General features: G+C 54.9%; 1 protein-coding gene across 15 annotated transcripts in view; it reads left to right on the plus strand.

The window, feature by feature from the left end:
• ZFHX3 (zinc finger homeobox 3) overlaps positions 1-18,134 on the plus strand; it is a 325,534-nt gene that overhangs the window by 301,462 nt on the left and 5,938 nt on the right. For 13 of the 15 annotated variants that reach the window (XM_078868818.1, XM_078868814.1, XM_078868816.1 and 10 more), the window contains 4 exons: positions 3,969-4,105; positions 4,746-4,946; positions 11,184-11,391; positions 11,910-17,333. In XM_078868818.1, coding sequence (XP_078724944.1) covers positions 3,969-4,105; positions 4,746-4,946; positions 11,184-11,391; positions 11,910-17,333 — 5,970 coding nt within the window. The remainder of the gene's footprint in view (positions 1-3,968; positions 4,106-4,745; positions 4,947-11,183; positions 11,392-11,909; positions 17,334-18,134) is intronic. The other 2 variants (XM_078868825.1, XM_078868824.1) reach the window with 2 other exon arrangements.

The following is an 18,134-nucleotide window of genomic DNA, read 5'->3' on the forward strand; positions in this document are numbered from 1 at the left end:
TTTTTATTTGCTGCTGTGGGTCACGAGCTTCGAATCCTTTCGCCAGCGACGTCCATCTACCGAGATCACAAAGCCATCCTCCAATGCTTCCGCTGAGCCATCACGTTCATTTGGCCACTGTATTGTAACCTGATCCCTTTTTCCGCACTGTTTAAAGAAGTATATACACGTTGTATATCGTCGATGTGAAGCCGTTATTTATTCCAAAGGATAATTTTCCATATAATTTGTTTGCTTGAATAAAAATGCTAAACAAAGCTTTTGTCTAGCATCCTCCCAGTGCTTAGCTGGCATAATTTTGATTTTACCAATTTCAAGGTGATTAAGCAAAGTTATTCGTTTTCGGCTGTAATTTCTGAACAACTCGTATAATTTTTTTAATAGCACACGACCCTTCAAATGCACTGTTTTATATAATCGCCTGGCCCTATAACGGTTTACTCATTTATATTCATTACGAGTGGTTGTCTCCTGCAGAAAACTTGATAGATTTTAATTGGAAATGTTAAAAAACAATTTTTCCATACCATGAGCTTTAATGGGGCAATTGAGAGTGCCTTAATGTGGGTGCCAGAGGCTCTCGCTGCTGTACGTTACCCATATGTTAATTCGGCCAATTAACCACATGCTGGTAGCGGTTTTTTTCTTCCCCAATAAGAAGTCAAAACGCATCATTCTCTTAGCCCTCACCAGTGTCGCGAGCTTATTAATCACATTGGCACAGGCATGCGGACTCCCACCCAGCCCAACCGCTGCCCCCTACATCCCAATCCCCCAGCCTCCAACCTCCTCTCACTCTTTCCCACCGAAGAGGCCGCATTCTTAAAAACTCATTTAGGCCAGCTATGCAAATCCTGGGCAAGGGGAAGGGAGAGAAAGTGAGAGAGGGAGGGCGAGCTGGCGAGTGGCTCACTCACTGTACGCAGCCCCTGCGTAATTCTAAACGGCATGTAAAGAGCGATGCAATAAAAATTCCCGAGATGGCTGAAGAATCTCTGGGGTGGGAACTTTCCGCGGCGGGACCCACAGCTGTGGCAGCAAATTACCACCCCTTCTGTGGCAAACAGAACCATTGTTTATCAAATCCACTTTCATTTTTATTCCTCCCATGTCTCACTTCATGCTAAATTAAGTTTTTATAATTGTGTTTTGTTAATCTGCATTTTTTTTGTAGCTTGGGTCATATGGCCCCAGTGCCTGTACTGGATTTAGTTTTCATGATTTAGTTTTTTATGATCTTGGGCTTGAGGACGATTTCGGCAAGTGCGGAGCGGTTGCCGCGTCGGAAAATTGGCAGCGAGCGTAGCGGCCGTCACCTCCCGCGGGTTTCCGCAGCGTCCTCCAGCTACTGCGTCTCAACTCCAGCCTTCGCTCATCATTTCTGCTTGGCTTTCTCGACCGTTCAAAGCAACTGATTGGCTCAATGGTTTACAGCTGACTCTCGAAAAGTCGTTCTGCAACGGCCACCAGAAGCAGAAGAAGAAGACAATGACGACTCGTTGCACATCACACTCTCTCACTGTAGACTCGTCAAGTGCTACCGCACTGTGCTACATGCCCACGGCCAAACAGAGGACCGATTGCCAGCCCACAGGGTAACATAAGTGGCGAGCGATATCCGAACTGGTTCTGGGTGGCCCTTTTCACCAACTGTACTTCACTAACATGGTTGAAGTATGGCTAAACAACTCATGTCACCGACACAGCGATTGGAGGTCTTCATCCAGAAATGGTTTTCAAAGATGCGTTTGTTTTTTGTAATGTTGCACGGGGCGTTTTTAGAACGAGGCCGCACGGCTCTGCTCACCGCAATCCCTGGGCACGACATTCTCTTTCCAGGCAGCCAGCAAATAGCAGAATTCGGGACTAGCCCGACGATCGGGAGCAGTGTGCGCCGGTACGTTCCCTCAATAACGAACGGCCCAATTTGCTCACGTGAACCTCGTTCATGAGCGGGCCCCCCCCCCCTCCGCGTTTGTGCGAGAATGAGTTACAGCCGCCGGCTTCCGCGCCGTCTCTAAGCGCACGTTGAATCTAAAAAAAAATCACAGCATTCGTCACCCGGCGCTCCCAGGATTGGTTGCCAACAGACGTGCTTGATCACGCTGTCAGATTTTTGACAACACAATTTAGAAATATTTGTTAATTTGACGGAAAACGAAAGCAAAGTGTGGGTAATGACTCCTTTCATTAATCACGTTTGATAATAGATGGTGGCACTGCGTCGACGCGCGATTGTTATTTTTGTTGTAAGCCGGGGACACGGATTCCTTTGTTATTGCTGGCGTGCCTCCGGTGCGGGGAACGTGTTGTGTTTTGAGAGGCCTTCAAAGCCGTGAGCGGAGCTAAAATATGACGGCGATGCGATTTGCGCGACTCGCGCGCGGAGAGAGCACTCGTGCCCGCGCGGGCACGCTGCCACGGGAGGGCTGTTTGACTTGGCCGCCGCCGTGCTCGCGCCGACTTCAAACGGCGCGCGACATTCTCCAGCGTCCGTCGGGCAGCACGCGCGCCGCCCGACTCGCGCTCAAGGGTTGCGCAATGCACACGGCATCGAAAAGTTTTTTTTAAAAGCTGCCGATTGGTTTACGCAAGGACTCTGGCTCTCCTGTTTGCAAGGTTGAACGCGTTTTGCAGTTTTTACCCTTTGTCGCGGTATTCCTTACAGATTTCTCTCTAATTAAAAAATAATGCGACGGGCGTTAACATCGGAACTGCAGCGGGGCTTAGCTGGCTATCGAGTGCGCAGGCAGTGCAACTGGACCGGGGCCCACGGCCAGAAGGGCTTGGGTGCCGCGCGCTACTTCGAGGAGTGAAATTGGACGGGTGTGGGGCCCATTTTCATTTCTCACTTAAACGGGCCCCGCCATGCCCAGCGCATCACCGCACTGAACGTGCACTCTGCGTCCGAACTCGAATCTAACCGCTGAGCAGGTCGACCAACTGCAGTGTCGCTCACTGCCGCGAGTCCACGCAGAGACGTTGTTGCTTCTGAAGACGCACGACACAGCCACCGTTTGTGTAATGTTTGCTGGCTCGATTCCCATTTTCGACTGCTCGACTGTACTGGTATACTTTATTTTTTATATATTCACCCACATGCCTTAAATGGTCTCAGTTCATTGTTGTATGGAAAAGCACGAGCAATTTTGCGCAAATGAAATAAATGTGTCGAAGCCCTGAATGTCACATTAATGTCAGAGCCTGCACGCGTGAGGCGTGCAAGGCACGCGTGCGCCAGTGCCATCACTGCCGTCCTTGTAGATCCGCTCGGCCGTGGATTGCCAACCATTGAAAGCCGCCTTTTGTGGTCACAATGATCAGCACTCAAAAGTTTAATCTTTGTGACATACCAATATCTTCAGTGTCCTCGAGCTAACATTCACAATGATTATCCCCATGCTTGCCTCTTTGAATAATCACAGCGCTATTTTGCGTACGAACCGAGGCTGCGCGGGCCCCTCTGTCGCCCGTATTGGCTTTGTCCACGCAAAGCTTTGTCTCTTGCGGTCATTTTACCTTAATGCAAAATTCCACCCGATTGGCGTTTTCCTTTGAGTGCCGAGGATAGCGAATCAATTAAGAGGTTATTTAATTATATTGCATCAATGGGAAGAAGCAAAGGGGGAGGATGATGAACAGTAATCATTAATATACTGACGAGTGTACTCGGTGAGCTGTGGATCAGGACTTCTTTGTGCGGGTCTTAACCCGGACCCTCATTTCCTGTAGCCGATGCTCTCGGCTATTATTAACCAATAAGACCACCGCGTGCATCGCCCAGCAATCGATACATCTCTCAACTGCTTCTCCCCCCCCCCCACCACCCTAATTCCGTCGCGAGCAAGCCAGCCCACTTGCTGACGTGTTGCATTTCATTGTCGTGTCTTGTCTGTCGTGGTGGTGACGGCGGTGGCGGCAACGGGTGGCGGTGGCGGCGGCTATGGTGGTGGCGGTGGATCTGGCAGCCACGGGCTTTGCTGGGAAGGAGCAGCCGGGGAAATCTCCCATCGGGAAGCGCCCGTCGCTGCCGGATGGCGCCGAGGACCTGGGTCCTGCAAAGAGGCCCAAGCCCCTGGAGGACAAAACCCCGGCTCATGAGCAGGTGCCAGCGCGTTCCCCACGTTTAAACGCACCATGTCGACGAGCCGCCCCCTCCTCGCTCACTCGCGCCCCAAGCCGACGGCGTGCACCCACGGCCCTCGATCACACGAACTCTGCCGTCCTCTTATCTCGCGCCGCCATCATCACAAAAGGGTGCTTCCCCATCGGCAGGAATGACCGACCGGCGGCTGCCCCTTCACGAACCTGCTGCTGGTACAAGTTCATCTTTGAAATCACATTAGTTTACACATTAGTTTAGAGCATGTGAAGTGCTGTATAAAACCACATCAGCAGCAGCTTGATCAATCTACTGCTGCATGAAGGCCTCCCCAAGCCATCTCTCCCGATCCCTCGATGTAATGAATCCACTCGGCATCCGGGTGCGAGCTCTTTTCATCGCCCCGTCGCCGGTGTGGTCCATCCCCCGGCAGCGTCTAGTCCTGCCCTAGGCCTCGCTGGCCACCACGGTGTTTTTCACACGCACACGCGTACACCTCGTGGTGCACACGTACACACGGCGTCCGTGCATCGTCGACGAGGAGCCCTCGCGCGTCGCGCACTCGGCCGCACGGCCACGCTCCGCAGCCGGGCACGACGCAGGCATCGCTCGGTTCACACCGCCGCCCGCCCCTTCTGCACAGGTATACCAGTGTCCCTACTGCACCTACTGCTGCGCCGACGGGAGCCGCATCCAGATGCACGTGGTGTCGCAGCACTCGGTGCAGCCGGCGCTGCGCTGTCCGCTCTGCCAGGACGTGCTGAGCAGCAAGATCCACCTGCAGCTGCACCTCACGCACCTGCACAGCGTCGCCGCCGACTGCGTCGACAAGCTCATGGCCGTGGTACGGTCGCGCCCCCTCGCCTCCCGTCGATGTCCCCTCCCCCGGGTGTTTGTGTTGTCGTCTCGTGAATGGCGCCTGGCGACGATCCGCTGCCTCTCCCCGGCGCATCGGACCCTGCTTGCGGCACTCCACGGTCGAGGCGGCGTGGGGGTGTCGCCCGCCACTGACGGCAGCCGTCGGCGGTGGACTGGAACTCGGGGTTCGTAGCGTAGCGTGCGAACTGCCCGCGTCATTCTTTTTAAACTTCGTAATGTTGATATTTGCAGTGCCTGCGTCTCGTTCACTTGTTCAATAGATGCCCCGCACGAGTAATTGTCATGTAATGCGCGTTTTTGCGTAGAATATTGCACGTGGGGGATGAGAAGTCTTATACGGGTGATATAGAAACACACCACGATATCACGGCGAGACCTTCGATCCGCCGCCCGACAGCCCGGCACCGAGACTCCGCCACTGCTCTGCCCCTTGCTGGGGCTTGTTCATCGTGTGTCGCCTAATCGGCGTGTCGGTGGCAAATATATAATGGGCAGACCATTGGAGAGAAAAGTATTACTGAATTGGGCCTCCTGCACTCTGGATTCTAAGAGCGTTGGTCCTCTTTCCACCCGCAAGCAATTTATTACGAAACCTCCTTCCCCGGCTCCGCCGATTCCCAGCGACCGCGATCTCTGAGAGGGGACACTGGAGCCGTCTGGCCTCGCCAGTCCCTGTTTACGCGTCGCCTGCTCAATGGAGCTGTCGTTGACCTCCCCCGTTCGCCAGGAGGTCGCCCTTTCTCCACGCCGCCGCTCTCGCGGTGTCAAACGGATGTCACCTTGCTGTCAATGGCGAGGGCACTTGTGACTGTCTTAAACAGAATTAAGACTTATCTCTTCTCCATTGCGCGCCATTGATTTTGTTAAAAAAAACCCCTTCGCTCTCCCGGCCCATCCCGTTTACTTGCACTTGGTACCATACAGCGCTCGACTTGAATCATTTTTCAAGGTTCAGGGAAATGATCCGTTCTTCATTGACTTTTACGTTTTGAATGTGGCCTCGCATTCCTATGAAAATACGAAAGGAATTATCCTTGGCTATGAATGAAGGGGGATAAGGGGAGGTTTGATTGACACGAGTAGAGACTGCAGGGAAATACTTGACACTTGACCTAGCCTTGATGTGTGCGTGTCATCGTGATAGCGCCGATTGTAAAGAAATGTCCAATTTTCAATGAGGTAATTCAAATTCTATGAAAATTCATAATTGAATGCACTTACACGGCATCCTCGGCCTGTGGTACAACCACCGCCCACGCCGCCCTGCTCCTCCTAAGTGCGTTGTGGAGAGTCTGTGTGGTGAGTCTGTGTGGAGAGTCTGTGTGGTGAGTCTGTGTGGTGAGTCTGCGTGGTGAGTCTGCGTGCTGATTCTGCGTGCTGAGTCTGCGTGCTGAGTCTGCGTGCTGAGTCTGCGTGCTGAGTCTGCGTGCTGAGTCTGCGTGGTGAGTCTGCGTGGCGAGTGTGCGTGGTGAGTCTGTGTGGAGAGTCTGAGTGGTGAGTCTGTGTGGTGAGTCTGTGTGGTGAGTCTGTGTGAGAGTCTGCGTGGTGAGTCTGCGTGGTGAGTCTGCGTGGTGAGTCTGCGTGGGGAGTCTGCGTGGTGAGTCTGCGTGGTGAGTCTGCGTGGTGAGTCTGCGTGGCGAGTCTGCGTGGCGAGTCTGTGTGGTGAGTCTGTGCGGCGCACTCTGCTGCTGGACTCGCCCCTGCCTACCCCTCCCCTCTCACCTCGCTCTACCCCCAGGCCCCGTGTGCTCTCCTACCTGGAGCGATGAGTTGATAATATTATTGTGGAATTAATAGCGCAGTGTGTTTTAGGTTTTCGTCGCAATGTTTTGTTCCTTCAGTTTTAAGTTGGCTTTGCGAAGCACCTCGAGTTGTGGTCGTGTTTAGATGCTATATTTGTTTTTTGTATGTATATTTAATCCTGTTTGTTATTATTGTTTTACACTCCGCTGTGTAGACCGGCATCATATTGCGTGTGTTTGGAGCTTCCACTAAATCTCATCACGCGTGGAACGGCGGTGGAGTGGTCAGCGCAATTCGCTACGAACCCGGTGGCTCGAGTTCGATTCCCGTTCACCGCCAACATCGGCAGAAAATATCCAAATCGCTGCTGGCGTCTCCCCTAGATCAACTCGGCCTTAACGAGTACCCAGTGCGGTGTGTAAACATAAGCACTGGGGAGATGAAGGTGGCCGGGCGTGGTGCTCTTGCCAAGTCCAAGCACGTGAGCTCGGAGGTGGCGCCAAGTGTAAAAACGGGAACTGCCCAAGTCCCGTATCACCTGCCTCAGTGAAGCTTGCGAAGATAAGTCGATGCCTAAAATGTTACCGTTTTAGCTTCATCGCCGGCTTCATCGCCGGCTTCATCACCGGCTGCATCAGCTGGCTTATGGCCATAATGAATATGAGTTATTCAATATTTTATCCCTCCCCAGGCAAACATTGTCCCATTCAAATGTCAGGCAAGGGGTGGGCAGGCTGTGATTTACATGTTGAATCAATATGGATTTTGGAACCGCTGCCCTTTTCAAAATTGTTATATAAGCTTCAACAACGCTATTTTGGAAATTATTCATAAACGCCGGTAAAGGTCTAAGGTCCGAGAGAGGGAAAATGGGAGGAAAAAAAATCCGTCGTGCTCTTAATGCGCGGGTCTTCCATTAGAAAAAAATATTAAATGTTGGAATAACAAGATGAGCTCCCCGACCGCACGGCCGGCTCGCTCCCTGTCGGAACGCCGCATTCCCCTCGCATCTTAATTGATGGCCCCTTGCGAGGTGAAAAGGCGGAAGCTGTGACCACGTTGTGCGATGCAAGGCCGCCCCCCGTGTTTTAATTTATTACGGCACGAGACACAAACACACCTAAGTTCAGACCCGAATGAAGACCCCCCCCCCGCCCCCCACCTGCGTGAATTAAAGGACTGAAATGGCTCCAAGGCAAACGCACTTTGTTTGTTGTAATAATCGATCAAATGATTCGGCACAAAGAATCCCGTGGCCTCGCCGCAAGTTGTTACAGCTGCAACTTCATAAAAAGGCCCCATTCATTAGTTGCTCCTCCTCGGGCCGTTCCGCAAAGCATTTGTACAGCTGGGAGCTGTATATTAGTTCTACTCGGCAAAGTTATGCGGGGACCCCGCTGCATTCGGAGTTCTAATTAGCATCCGCGCCGCTCAGCCCGACACCTTGAAGCAGTCGTGACAAATGGGGGGGCCATTCTCGCTCAAGTTATCAAGAAAATGGGGGGGGGGGGCGCGTAAAAAAAACGTACTCATTATCATGCCCTACGGTACGGAACAAGAAATGCATCAGAGTGAATTCCGTGGACGTGAGTGGCAATCCCGATCACGTCTGTTGTATATTTATGCAAAACCAGTCACAGTCTGAGGGAGAGATTCAATTTTCGCTTCATGCATTTCCGTTTCAACTCGCCGCACAATTGAATGCAACATTTAAAAGTCGACGGTCAGACGAAAAAAACTGCAGATGAGTAAATAGTTTATTTTTTTTGTTGCCATAGCGGACAAACAGAAAGTTCGCAGCAGACGCATTGCGCAGCAGACGCGATGTGCAGCAGACGCGTAGCGCAGCAGATGCGTAGCGCAGCAGACGCGAGCGCAGCAGACGCGATGCGCAGCAGGCGCGACGTGCAGCAGACGCGTGCGCAGCAGATGCGACGTGCAGCAGACGTGACGTGCAGCGGACGCGATGTGCAGCAGACGCGTTGCGCAGCAGACGCGATGTGCAGCAGGCGCGACGTGCAGCAGACGTGAATCGCAGCAGTCGCGACGTGCAGCAGACGCGTAGCGCAGCAGGCGCGATGTGCAGCAGACGTGGTTTGCGCAGCAGGCGCGAAGTGCAGCAGGCGCGTTGCGAAGCAGACGCGACGTGCAGCAGACACGAGGCACAGCAGACGCGTCGCACAGCAGACGCGATTTGCAGCAGACGCGACGTGCAGAAGACGTGCAGCAGACGCGATGTGCAGTAGACGCGACGTGCAGCAGACGCGACGTGCAGCAGACGCGATGCGCAGCAGACGCGATGTGCAGCAGACGCGATGTGCAGCAGACGCGTCGCGCGTCTAAGATGCGTCGTGCAGCAGACGCGTAGCGCAGACACTTTGCATGGACACGCCGTACAGCAAACACACTGCACAGACTCGTCGTACAGACGGCCTCGTTCGCCGCGGGGATCTTGTTGTTGCGAGGAACACACGAGATATCATCGTCTCACGCCTTCCGCAGCACGACCTTGATTATTAAGGCAAAACCTCCTCGGCAGTCGCATTAATGAGGTGGGTCAGGAGCAGGCCTCCATGGCCCCCATCTTCTATTGGGACGCCTTTTTTTTTTTCCACGGGCCCTGCCGCCTCCCTCGCCTTTATGAAATTTTAATACCGCTCCGCTGAAAAACGGCCGCCCCTCCACCCACGAGGGGAAGCGCCGGTGAGGCCGTAATGAGAGTGCACTAAATCACCAAGAGGTTACCCTTCCTAGCAAAGGTTGCGCGGCTGCCCGTCGCAGCCAAGTAATGAATTGGCTCCCTCTAGGTTTGTCTTAATTTTCTGCAGAATTTTTTTTTACTCTTTTATATTTTATCCTTGTGGTTTTTGCTGATGGAACGATTTTGTCAGTTGCAAATATTTTTCTGTGCGTACAGCGGAATGGCCAGAGACGGTGAGGGGGGGGAGATGGCGGACGTGGGAGAACGCTGTTTCGTGATGCGCAGCCCGTGTGTGGCGGTTGTGTAATTATTTCTTGAGCGCGCGCACGAGCGCTGCGCTTCTCGCGAAGGCTCGCTGACCCGCGCCGGTATAAGTGGGATCTCTTACAGAATATTTGGGGGGATATATTAGCCACTGAAGTACACGGCAAATAAATTAGACGCTGCCATCATATTTCCTCATTAACTGTCACTTGGAAACAATGGATTGTGTTTCTATTAGTGGCTGAGAACACGGGGTTATTTCCCTCCGTAATAAGACTCGATAGTGTGTTTATTATTTTACTCGGGATTGTGTGAGAGCGGAGCAGCTAGATAAATATACGCATGTTTTCGTCGTGATCGCAATTCATATCGCTTAAATGCTACCGTTCTGAGCGATTAGTGTTGGGTAACGATAAATAAATAACACACCGTGCACGTTTCGTGTCTACGCGTGAATGTATTACACCGTTTGGTCCGTCCGCTTTATTGGCCCTTTAGACTTGGGTTCACCGGCAGCAATCGTGTTTTAACGAAAAAACCTCTGCTGTACCGGTTTCAATGTCATGGGCCTCATCAGCAGAGGTGCTGGGCAAATACTGTTCGGCCTGTTATTCGCCGGAGCACTCCTCATCGGAGCAAAACGCATTCGTGTATGAACATTGTGGAAACGCCTTCCTATCCGCATCCCCCGCTTGAAAGTAAAATACTTTGCCTTCTCTGCCGCCCTCCGGAGCGGCGATAACCGCCAGCTTTTGTTTAAGCAATCAAACTATATCGCGTTAGTTTCACTCTTTGATTATTTTTTTTAGGATTAAAAAAATAAGCACAAATTGAAAATAGAGCAATGTGATCATTGTAAGCGTAGCTACGTGACATTAAAACATCTTTCTCATAAAGGAACCTTAAAGTATATACGGCCAAAAAGATAGAAAGTTGTAAATGCGGTGTGAAAAATAGAGACGCGAATGGGAAAACAACCATCTCATTACCATTTACATAGGAGCCTTCTCAATTATGCCTCTGGTAATCTCACTGCAATTACGTGAGTAATTAATTTATATCAAGTCATTATTCTGTCCGGACAAAGCTCCAAAGTGCCACATCATTGTTTCTTTTCAACGGGGTACGAAATGAACCCATAATTAAGACCCATTGCCTTTTTACAAAAAAAATGAGAAAGGTGCGTTTGGCATTTTGCACTAATTCAGTCAAAAGAAAATTCGTGAATGGATCCTCGGAAGCAGATGCTGCATCCATTGTGACCTCCGCGAGTGTGCAGGTAACGAGCGGCTCTCGCCGTCCACCTGAAGGACAAAAACAAAGGCGCTCCCGGCTTCCCGCCGAGGAGAAAAAAAGGGCTTTGTGAAATTGCATTTAATACCCTCCTCCTCCTCCTCTTCCCCTTCATCGCGGCCGGCTTGACACGGGCTCGTCGGGGCTGCCCGCTAATCAGTGCGGCGGTGGCGGCGCGTGCGCCCGTGCCGTCTCCTGTAGGTCTCGGGGCCGGAGGTGATGATGCCGAGCAGCACGTACCTTTCGGCGGCCGGAAATGCGGTGACGGCGGCGACGACAGCGGCGACCACGTCGGCCACGGCCACCACCACGGCCGTTGCTTCCTTGGGATCGGCGGCGGCGGTGCCGGTATCCGAGAGGGACGGCAGGATACCGGGGTCGGCGATGCTCGAGAACCGGGCCAAGATGGGTGAGGAACGCCGCGGTGTTTGCCTGACGCAGCTTGTGCGTGACATGTGCAAGGTAGCAGCGGTCTTCGATCTGTAGAGGCTCTCGGCTGGACATGTTCAGCGTGTGGCGACGTGTGCTCCATGTCAGAGAGAGAGAGACGCTGGTGTAGGTTGTAATGAAAGTAAAAGCATTACGGGTTATTTCCGGCGAAAATAAATAATGTATTACATCCAGTGTATGATTGTTATCTTCAGAGGCCACAGTAAATACATATACCATTTTACTTCAGTTAATTTGCGGTGCCGAATTTGTATTTATTTATGCCTTTTTATTACTTCTGTGTGGCTGATTATGTGTTGCTAGCGCCGTGTGTGAAAACAAAACCGTCCATCACAATCGAACCCAACGTTTGTGTTTTAAAAATCATACGCGTGGCATTGTGGAGGAAACGCTTAACTTCTCCGGCGCGTTGACCGATGCAGCCGTGAGGCTTGTTCGTTCCGTAGTAACGTCGATGCCATCGCGCATTTCTTCCAGAAGAAAACTTGGACGACCCAGAGAAGCCCGGCACCTCTCAGGAGCGGCCGGAAGCCGGCGGGGCGCCGCAGAGCTCGCAGAAGGGCTTCCTCTGCTGGAAGAAGGGCTGCAACCAGTACTTCCGCAAACCCAGTGCGCTGCAAGCCCACTTCTCCGAGATCCACGCCAAGCAGCGGCAGCAGCTGCCCGTGTCTGACCGCCACGTGTACAAGTACCGCTGCGGCCAGTGCAGCCTGGCGTTCAAGACGCCGGAGAGACTGCAGCTGCACTCGCAGTACCACGCAATCCGCGCCGCCACCGTCTGCGCCCTCTGCCAGCGCAGCTTCCGCACCATCGCGGCGCTCGGCAAGCACCTGGAGACGGGCCACCCCGAGCTGAGCGAGGCCGAGATCCGGCAGCTGTGCGGCGGCCTGCAGGGCAACGGGGAGCTGCTGGCGCTGGAGGAGGGCCTGGGCAACGAAGACGAGGTGGCGCTGCTGGCGGAGCATGACAGAGGGGACGAGTTTGAGAGCGACGCCGAGAGCAAGCAGAGCCCGACGGAGAACGAGATGGGGGGCGGCCCGGACGACCCGTCGTCGGACTTGAAGCGCACGCTGCCCTTTCGCAAGGGCGCAAACTTTCCGATGGAGAAGTTCCTGGATCCCTCGCGGCCGTACAAGTGTACCGTCTGCAAGGAGTCGTTCACGCAAAAGAACATCCTGCTCGTCCATTACAACTCGGTGTCGCACCTCAACAGGCTGAAGAAGGCCCTGCAGGAGACATCGATCGCCAGCGCGCAGGCCGACTCGGCACCAAGCGGCATCGACAACAAGCCGTACCGCTGCAGCACCTGCAACGTGGCCTACAGCCAGAGCTCCACGCTTGAAATTCACATGCGCTCCGTGCTGCACCAGACAAAGACGCGCGCCGCCCTGCAAGAGTCGTCGGTCGCGAACAGCACAAGCGGCTCCACTGCGCACGCCGGCGCCGGCGGCACCGCCTGCAGCGGCAGCAACGGGAATGGGAAGAAATTAAACAGCGGTGGGGGAGGCGGTGGCAACAAGAGCGCCGGCAGCCCGTCAGCTGCGGAGAGTGGCGGCAGCGGCGGCGGCAAGGTCCCGGGCCGGGCGTCCACGAGCAAAACCCCCGAGCTCACGGCAGAACAGAAGCAGCAGCAGCAGCAGCAGAAGAAGAAGGCGCTTAGCGACGCGATTTCGAACCAGCAGGCGCTGGTTCAGGCACAGACGGAAGCGCTGGCTCAGGCACACGCGCAGGCGCAGTTCCAACAGGAGCTGCAGCAGGCGGCGTTCCTGCAGCCGCAGCTCTTCAACCAGGCGCTCTTCCCAAATTTCCCCATCACCGCCGAGGCGTTCATGCAGCTGCAGCAGCAGCAATTCTTCTTCCCCTTCGGCCTGGCCGGCACCGATTTCCAGCTGCACCCAGAGATGGCATTCCCCGCGTCGAGCGCTCTGGCAATGTCCAGCTCGGCGGCTTCGACACTTGGCGAGCTGAAGCAGCAGCAACAACAACAGCAGCAGCAGCAGCAACAGCAGCAGCAGCTGCAGCAGCAACTTCAAAAGCAGCAACACAGGCTGGAGCAGCAGCTGCAGGTGTCCATCCAAGCGGCTGAGAAGCAGAAAGAAAATGAGGACTCAAAGAGTGGGGAGGCAGACGAGGAGGAGGAGGAGGCGGATAACGACTCATCGATGGTGGACACGCAAACGAGTGGCGACAATTCGGACGCTCAGAAGTCGGGACCGTCGGACCCGTCGCTGCTACCGGCTCGAATCCCGGCCTACGCCAGGGGCAATGCCACGAGGGCGCTGCTGGAGAACTTTGGCTTCGAGCTGGTGATCCAGTATAATGAGAACCGGCAGAAGCCTCTCCGGAAGGACAAGAGCGTGATCTGCGAAACACTGGGGAAGTTAGAATGTGAAACGTGCGGCAAGCTCTTCTCGAATCTGCTGATCCTGAAGAGCCACCAAGAGCACGTGCACCAGCAGTTCCTGCCTTTCGAGGAGCTCGAGAAATACTCGAAGCAGTACCGAGAGACCTACGACAAGATTTACCCGATACGCGCCCCGACGCCCGAGCTTCCGGCTCTGCCCCCGCCTCCCCCTCCTCCTCCCCCTCCTCCTCCGCCGCCTCCTCCGCAGCCAGTCCAAAAGCTCGCCACCCCGCCCGGCACGCCGCCGCAGCCACAGCCGCAGCCGCTGGCCCAGCAGCAGGCGCCCGTGCCGCAGCTGTCCATGTCCATGGAGTCGATGCCCCTCCTCTCGCCGCTCATGATGCAGCCGATGCAGCTGCATTCGATGGCGTCGCAGCTCGCGTCGCAGCTCATGCCCATGGACTCTCTCACCCCAGACCTGATACAGCTGTACCAGCAGCACCAGCAGCAGCAGCAGCAGCTTGACCCGGCGTTCCTGCTGCAGCAGCAGCAGAACAAGCGGCCGCGCACGCGCATCACGGAGGAGCAGTTGAACATCCTCCGAGCGTACTTCGACATCAACAACTCGCCGGGCGACGAGCAGATCCAGGAGATGGCCGACAAGTCCGGCTTGCCGCAGAAGGTCATAAAGCACTGGTTCCGCAACACGCTGTTCAAGGAGCGCCAGAGGAACAAGGACTCGCCGTACAACTTCAACAACCCGCCATCGTCGAGCCACGACGAGATCAAGCTCGATTCGCAGCCTCCGACGCCCGAGTCGGTGCAGTCCGAGCCGTCGTCCATGAGCAAGCGGTCGAGCCGCACGAGGTTCACCGACTACCAGCTGAAGGTGCTGCAGGACTTCTTCGACACGAACGCCTACCCGAAGGACGACGAGCTGGAGCAGCTGTCGAACCTGCTCAACCTGCCGACGCGCGTCATCGTCGTGTGGTTCCAGAACGCCCGGCAGAAGGCGCGGAAAAGCTACGAGAGTCAGGTGGAAGGCAAGGAGGGGGGGGAGAAGAGGGAACTGCCGACCAACGAGCGCTACATTCGGACAAGCAACCTCAACTACCAGTGCAAGAAGTGCAGCGTCGTCTTCCAGCGCATATTCGATCTGATCAACCACCAAAAGAAGCACTGCTACCGGGACGAGGAAGACAGCTTCACCCGCGAGGACAGCCAAACGGAGGACTCCATGGACGCCACCGATCAGGTCATGTCCAACGACCTGCCGCCGTCTCTGTCGGCTCACGCGCAGGCCACCGGCCTCTGTAACTCGGAGAGAGAAGAAAGCAAGAAAACTATTCCCAAAGTCGAGCCTAGGGAGGAAAAACCAAAGCAAGCTGACGCCGCTCCTGTGCCGCAGGAAAGCACTGCACAAACACAGCAGCAGCAACAGCAGCAGCAGCAAAAACCAAAACACGCACAACCTCAGCCGCAATCTAGTCCCCAAATGACTCGGCAGGTACCGCAGAGTCCGGTCCAGAGCATGGTGACTCCTCAGCTGAACAATCTGCCCGCCCAGCTTCTTCATTACCAGTGCGACCAGTGCAAGGTCGCGTTCCCTTCTTTCAACCTGTGGCAGGAGCACCAACGCATGCACTTTTTGTCGGCGCAGAACCCGTTCGTCCACCCGGCCGCGTTCCTCGACCGCTCCATGGAGATTCCCTTCCTGCTCTTCGACCCCGGCTCCAGCGCGCTCATGTCAAGCCCCATGCTCTCGGGGGCCCTGCCGCAGATCCCCTCGCAGTCGACGCCATCCCCGTCCACCCCCACATCTGCCACGGGGCCACCCAAGCCCGAGGAGAAGGCGGGCGCCAGCAAGAGCGACACGGACGGCGGAGAGGAGCCGCACCGGGACAAGAGGCTGCGCACGACCATCACGCCGGAGCAACTGGAGATCCTCTATCGCAAGTACATGCTCGACTCGAACCCCACGCGCAAGATGCTGGACCACATCTCCAACGAGGTGGGCCTTAAGAAGCGCGTGGTGCAGGTGTGGTTTCAGAACACGCGCGCACGCGAGCGGAAGGGCCAGTTCCGCTCACTCGGCCCGGTGCAGGTGCACAGGCGCTGCCCGTTCTGCCGTGCCCTCTTCAAGGCGCAGACTGCCCTGGAAGCCCACATCCGGTCCCGCCACTGGCACGAGGCCAGGCAGGCGGGCTACAGTATTGTGCCAACATCGCCCGGCGCCGGAGAGAATCCGCACAAGGATAACCCCTTCGATCACGGCGACTTCTCCTTGTCGCTGTCCCACTTTAATAGCTCCTTCGACCACGAGCATCAGTCGAGTCTGATGTCGCTGATGAGTAAGTCGATGGAGGTGCCCAGCCATGCTCTCCTGAGCCAAATGTCCAACAAGAGCGAGGCCTTCGACGTGGACAATTCCTCGCTCGCCAACGAAACGTCGGCGGGCGCAGCCGAGCCTCCCGGCGGCGGTGGCGGCGGCGGCACCGACGACGAAACTCCCGCCGGAACCTCGGCGAACGTGAGCTACGAGCAGAGCAAACTGGACAACGATGATGCCTCCTCGGTGAACACCGCCATCACCGACCACACGACCGGCGACGAGGCACACGGCGACAACGACGTCTCCAGCGGCACCGCCGCCACGCGTGCGGACGCGAAGGCGCGGGGCGCGCGCGTGAAGAGCGAAGACTCGTTCCTGCCGCCGCTCCCGGCGGCCGAGAGCAGCGACGGAAGGTCCTCGGATGGGCTGGCGAGCCCCGGCTTGAGCGTGTCGACGCCGCGCGATCACGACGTGCGCGACTACAACGAAACGTCGAGCTACACCGGCACTCGCACGCCCAGCCCCACGGGCAGCATCGGCATCTCGCTCCCGAAACTCGGGTCTCCGGATGAGCGGCCCGGCCAGAAGAGGTTTCGAACCCAAATGTCCAATCTACAGCTAAAGGTACTAAAAGCTTGTTTTAATGACTACCGTACACCCACAATGCAGGAGTGTGAAATCCTAGGCAGTGAGATTGGGCTGCCCAAACGCGTGGTGCAAGTGTGGTTTCAGAACGCACGTGCTAAGGAGAAGAAGTCTAAGCTAAGCATGGCCAAGCAATTTGGGATGGACCCGCAGACAGGGTTGGAGCTGGGTCCGAAGACGGAGTGTGGCCTATGTGGCGTGCAGTTTGGCGCGCGGCTGTCCATCCGTGACCACGTCTTCTCCCCGCAGCACATCGCCAAAGTGAGGGAGAGCGTGGGCAGCCAGCTGGACCGGGAAAAGGAGTTCCTCGACCCGGCCACGGTCCGGCAGCTCATGGCTCAGCAGGAGCTTGACCGCATCAAAAAGGCGAACGAGGCAATGGGCCTTTCGGTGCCGCAGCAGCTGCAGCAGCAACAGCTGCAGCTGCAGCAACAACTGCAGCTGCAGCAGCAGGGCTCCTTCAATGGCCCAGGGCTGAGTGTGTCGTCGGCTTACTCCGCGATCCCGGGGCTGTCCCCCATGCTGATGTCCGGCGTTGGAGGGTCTCCTTCGTTGCAGAACTTCACTTCGACCTCCACCGGTAATTGTGATGACGTCACGTTGTGTGGTGCAGCGACAGAGTTTTGAGTCGGACTTGGATCCATATCTAACGTCAGGCATTTAAAAAACGGCGTTCCTTTGAGCGAGCCGGACTTTGCCGATGAGACGACGAATGTCAAAGCCGGTCAAAAGCTTTGCTTGTGGTGAACCAATGCTGCTGAAATTATGCACTCCCCAGATGGGCCCTACATCTGATGGGATCTGTAAAAATTAAAATTTGTGTTCATGTCGAGGAACAGACTCGTGAAGGGGAGGCGAAATTGCCTGACGATTTAATTTTTGCCACTTATGATTCTGCCCCATCAGTCTGACATTGTTCGTGACTGATTTGCTTTTTGTAAGATTATGCAATGTTAATACGATGGTTCAGTAATAATGGGGGAGCTCTTCAGGGAGCACTTCATCCAGCAGTGGATTTACCACGGTTCACGATAACAAATGGAAGAATACCATTTCATTCTGTGTATATATATATATTTTTTTATGTTGCAGACATTATTTATATTTAGCGCTCGCTGACATCCACCTAACAAGCAAGGAAACATTTGTATTCACAAATTTGTATTCACAAATGTGTTACTGAATCATAACTAAGGGACGTTTTTTTTTGTCACAATGGAGCAAATATAAACATTGATAGCGACACCCCATGACCCTGCTTAACGCAAATGTGATCACGGGGTCTTTAATGCTCAATTTGCAGTGCACATCAGGTCTGTCAATTTGCGTCAGGAATTACCAACTGGCTGCGGAAATTGAACCGCTGACTTCATGAAAAAGT

Source organism: Lampetra fluviatilis, chromosome 26 (assembly GCF_964198595.1).
Source record: "Lampetra fluviatilis chromosome 26, kcLamFluv1.1, whole genome shotgun sequence".
NCBI lineage: Eukaryota > Metazoa > Chordata > Hyperoartia > Petromyzontiformes > Petromyzontidae > Lampetra > Lampetra fluviatilis.